Source organism: Nannospalax galili, unplaced genomic scaffold (genome assembly GCF_000622305.1).
Source record: "Nannospalax galili isolate Female #2095 unplaced genomic scaffold, S.galili_v1.0 scaffold3006, whole genome shotgun sequence".
Taxonomy (NCBI): domain Eukaryota; kingdom Metazoa; phylum Chordata; class Mammalia; order Rodentia; family Spalacidae; genus Nannospalax; species Nannospalax galili.
The window spans coordinates 101,443-104,746 of NW_008354408.1; the positions used below are offsets into that span (position 1 = coordinate 101,443).

A 3,304-nucleotide genomic window follows, 5' to 3' on the forward strand; every position below is an offset into this window, starting at 1 on the left:
ATTTTTCCTATAAATATTTAATAATACAAATTATTACATAATTATGTGATATGATTTATGTAATGATGTTTTTGATCTCCATACAAGAATAAATTTTTTAAATTTTTATTATGTGTGTGAGTGTATTGCCTGCATATAAGTAAGTGCACCCATGTCGTGCAGTGCCCGGGAGAACAGAAGAGGCTGTTGGATTCCCTGGAACTGGAATTACAGACAGTTGCTAGCTGCCATGTGGGTGTTGGGATTCGAACCCGGGTCTTCTGCAAGTACAACCAGTGGTCTTGATCCTTTCTTGCTTTTTCCTGGCATAGCTTTGTTAGTAAATTTTAAGCCTGATTGGATGCAGATATATCAAGACTGTAGCTGTTTTTGTTTTTTTTTTAATTTTTTGTCTTTTTGAGACAGGGTCTCCCTATAGCCCCAGCTTACCTGGAACTTGCTATGTAGACCAAGCTGGCCTGGAACTCACAGAGATCCACCTGCTTCTGCCTAAGTGCTGGGATCAAAGGTGTGTACCACCACGCCCAGTTGGTAGCTTTTTTTTTAGATATCATCTAAAATCCTAATTACATGTTTATGTATGTGTGAGTTTTCTTCAGATATAGTTTGGTATGTAGCCCTGGGTAGCCTGGAACTCACAGGGAACCTGACTCTGCTTCCGGAGTACTAGGATTAAAGGTGTTCACCATCCTCTCCTGGCCTAAGTTTTTTTTTAATTTATTTTTATTTATGTGTACGAGTGTTTTGCCTGTATGCATGTAATACCTGGAGGCCAGAGGAGGGTCCCAGAACTGGAGTTCCAGACTCTTGTTAAGAGCCATGTGGGTGCTAAACAAAATGGAGGTCCTCTGGAAGAGCAGCCAGTGCTCTTAACCACCGAGCCATCTCTCTAGTCCCCTTAGTTATTTGGATTTCTCCCCAAATTCCGTCATATTACATGATGTAGAAATTCTTTTGTCTTTTAAAAACATTACATAAGAAGTGTAACTTCTTTATAACATGGCGCATCTATGTTTAGAGAAAGTATAATTAGAAGCCATTTTATAACCTGAGGGAACTTTTTTCTTGATTTGTCTTTTGTGTGTGATCTATTTTTTAGTGTGAAGCCTCATTTTAGGTCATCCAGTGGTTCAGAACACTCAACAGAGGGGGACGGACCGTTGAACAGATCTAGTTCAAGGAACTTTCTACCTGAACGGCAGAGCTCCACAGTAACAGGTCATCAAGAACAAACTTATGTTCCAAAGGAGGCCCCCACTTTACAGATGGAACAAAATGGGGACTATGGTAGAGGCAGGTAAGGGAGTACAGGTATATAAAGATTCTTTGATCATAATGTGCTCATCTTGAATGTTTGGAAACCATGATCTGATGTATTTTGTTCTTAACTTTTTAATATTTGTATTTTTGGGGAGGCAGAGCCAGGTGAATCTCTGAGTTTCAGGCCAGCTGAGGCTACAAGAAGACCCTGTCTGAAAAAGACAAAAAAAATTTTTAATTTTGTGTATTAGTTTAGCCTACAAGTAAGCAAATGTATCACACTCCTGTAGTCCCCCCAGAGGCCAGAAGAGGGTATCAGATCCCCTAGAACTGAAATTAAAATGGTTAGCCCCATGTGGGCCTGGGAACTAAACCCAGATCCTCTGCAAGAGCAGCCAGTGCTCTTAGCTGCTGAGCCATCTGTCCAACACCTATTGTAATTATTTTAATTATTAGTGTGTGGTTATATTAAATGAACACATCGTTTTTACAATATGGATTAATGTTGTTTGGAAAAGTTTTGTTTGAGATAGGTGGTTGGTAATAATAGGCATTAACCCATGTTCTCAAACATTCTAGGCAAGTACTACCACTAAGCTATACCCTCTACCTCTCATACAATTATTAAGCAATACAGAGTAGGAGCTAGAGAGATGGCTCAGCAGTTAAGAGCACTGACTGCTCTTGCAGAGGACCTGGGTTCAAGTCCTAGCACCCACATGGCAGCTACGAACTGTCCTTAACTCTAGTTCCAGGGGAATCCAAAGCCCTCTTCTGACCTCATGGCATTGCACAACATGGGTATACTCACATATATGCAGGCAATACACTCATATGCATAAAATAAAAACAATAAAATATTTTTTTAAAAAAGAAAAGAAATACAGAGTAGCTGGGTATGGTGGTGCATGCCTTTAATCCCAGCACTCTGGAGGCAGAGGATCTCTGTGAATTCAAAGCCAGCCTGGTCTACACAGTGAGATCCAGGTCAGCTGGGGCTATGGGGAGATCCTGTCTCGAAAAGAAAAGAAAAGAAATAACAGAGTAGCTATATGGAACATAGATTTTGAATCATTTATATTCTAAAGTTATTAATAGTTACTGAGGAAAGAACAGCTTAGAAAGATACAGTACTTTTACCCTCTAGTTTTGTTTCTCAACTGTATGAGTAGGTGGCATTCTGCACTGATACTCTGGCTACTTTACACTTTACAAATATAGAGAGTGTGTTGCTAATCAAAATGTGCCCAGCCAACTTTGTGATGGAGTTTAATGGATGATTTTTCATGAATTAGCTCAGGATCCCTTTATAAAAAATATATTTACCCCTTAATAATAAAAGAAAGTGGCCCCCATTTTGAAATTTTAGATAAAATGTAGATAAAATCTATCCATCTTTGAGCCGGGCATAGCAGCACATGCCTTTAGTCCCAGCACTCAGGAGGCAGAGTTCCAGGCAAGCTGGGGCTGCAGGGAGACCTTGTCTTTAAAAGACAAAATAAAAAAGAAATCTATTCATCTTTGATAGAATGTATGTATTTCAAGAATCTTAAATGTTGTTCCTCTTCCTCGTTTTTGCTAAAAGGCGAACTCTTTTCAGAGGTCGAAGACGGAGAGAAGATGATAGGATCCCAGTAAGTATTTAATCTTTAATTATATCTTTCAGATATATGTGCTCACATGGTTTAAAACTAAATTTTAAAAGCATATTGCATTAGTAATAGACATTTAAGTCTCTTTGTTCTTTATGTTTAGATAGGGTCTCACTGTTTGGCCCACTCTGGTCTGAAAACTCAAAGTCTTACTGCTTCAGTCTCCCAAGTGCTGGCATTATATGCGTTGATACACCAGTGTATGACCATGTACTGATCTTTTCCTGTCTATTGCTCATACAAACAGTGCTATTACAAGTACTGGAATGAGGGGCTGGAGAGATGATTCAGCAGTTAAGAACACTGGCTGTTCTTGCAGAAGACACAGGTTTAAATCCCAGCACCTACATGGCAGCTAACAACTGTCTGTAACTCCAGTTCCAGGGAATCCA

General features: G+C 39.4%; 1 protein-coding gene across 5 annotated transcripts in view; it reads left to right on the forward strand.

The window, feature by feature from the left end:
• The window catches only part of Larp4 (La ribonucleoprotein domain family member 4), a 63,338-nt gene that overhangs the window by 48,600 nt on the left and 11,434 nt on the right, over positions 1–3,304 (forward strand). For 3 of the 5 annotated variants that reach the window (XM_008851625.3, XM_008851626.2, XM_008851627.3), the window contains exons 11-12: positions 1,100–1,297; positions 2,846–2,894. In XM_008851625.3, the coding sequence (XP_008849847.1) occupies positions 1,100–1,297; positions 2,846–2,894 (247 nt within the window). Of the gene's footprint in view, positions 1–1,099; positions 1,302–2,845; positions 2,895–3,304 lie in introns of those variants that run through there. The other 2 variants (XM_029555264.1, XM_017802826.2) reach the window with 2 other exon arrangements.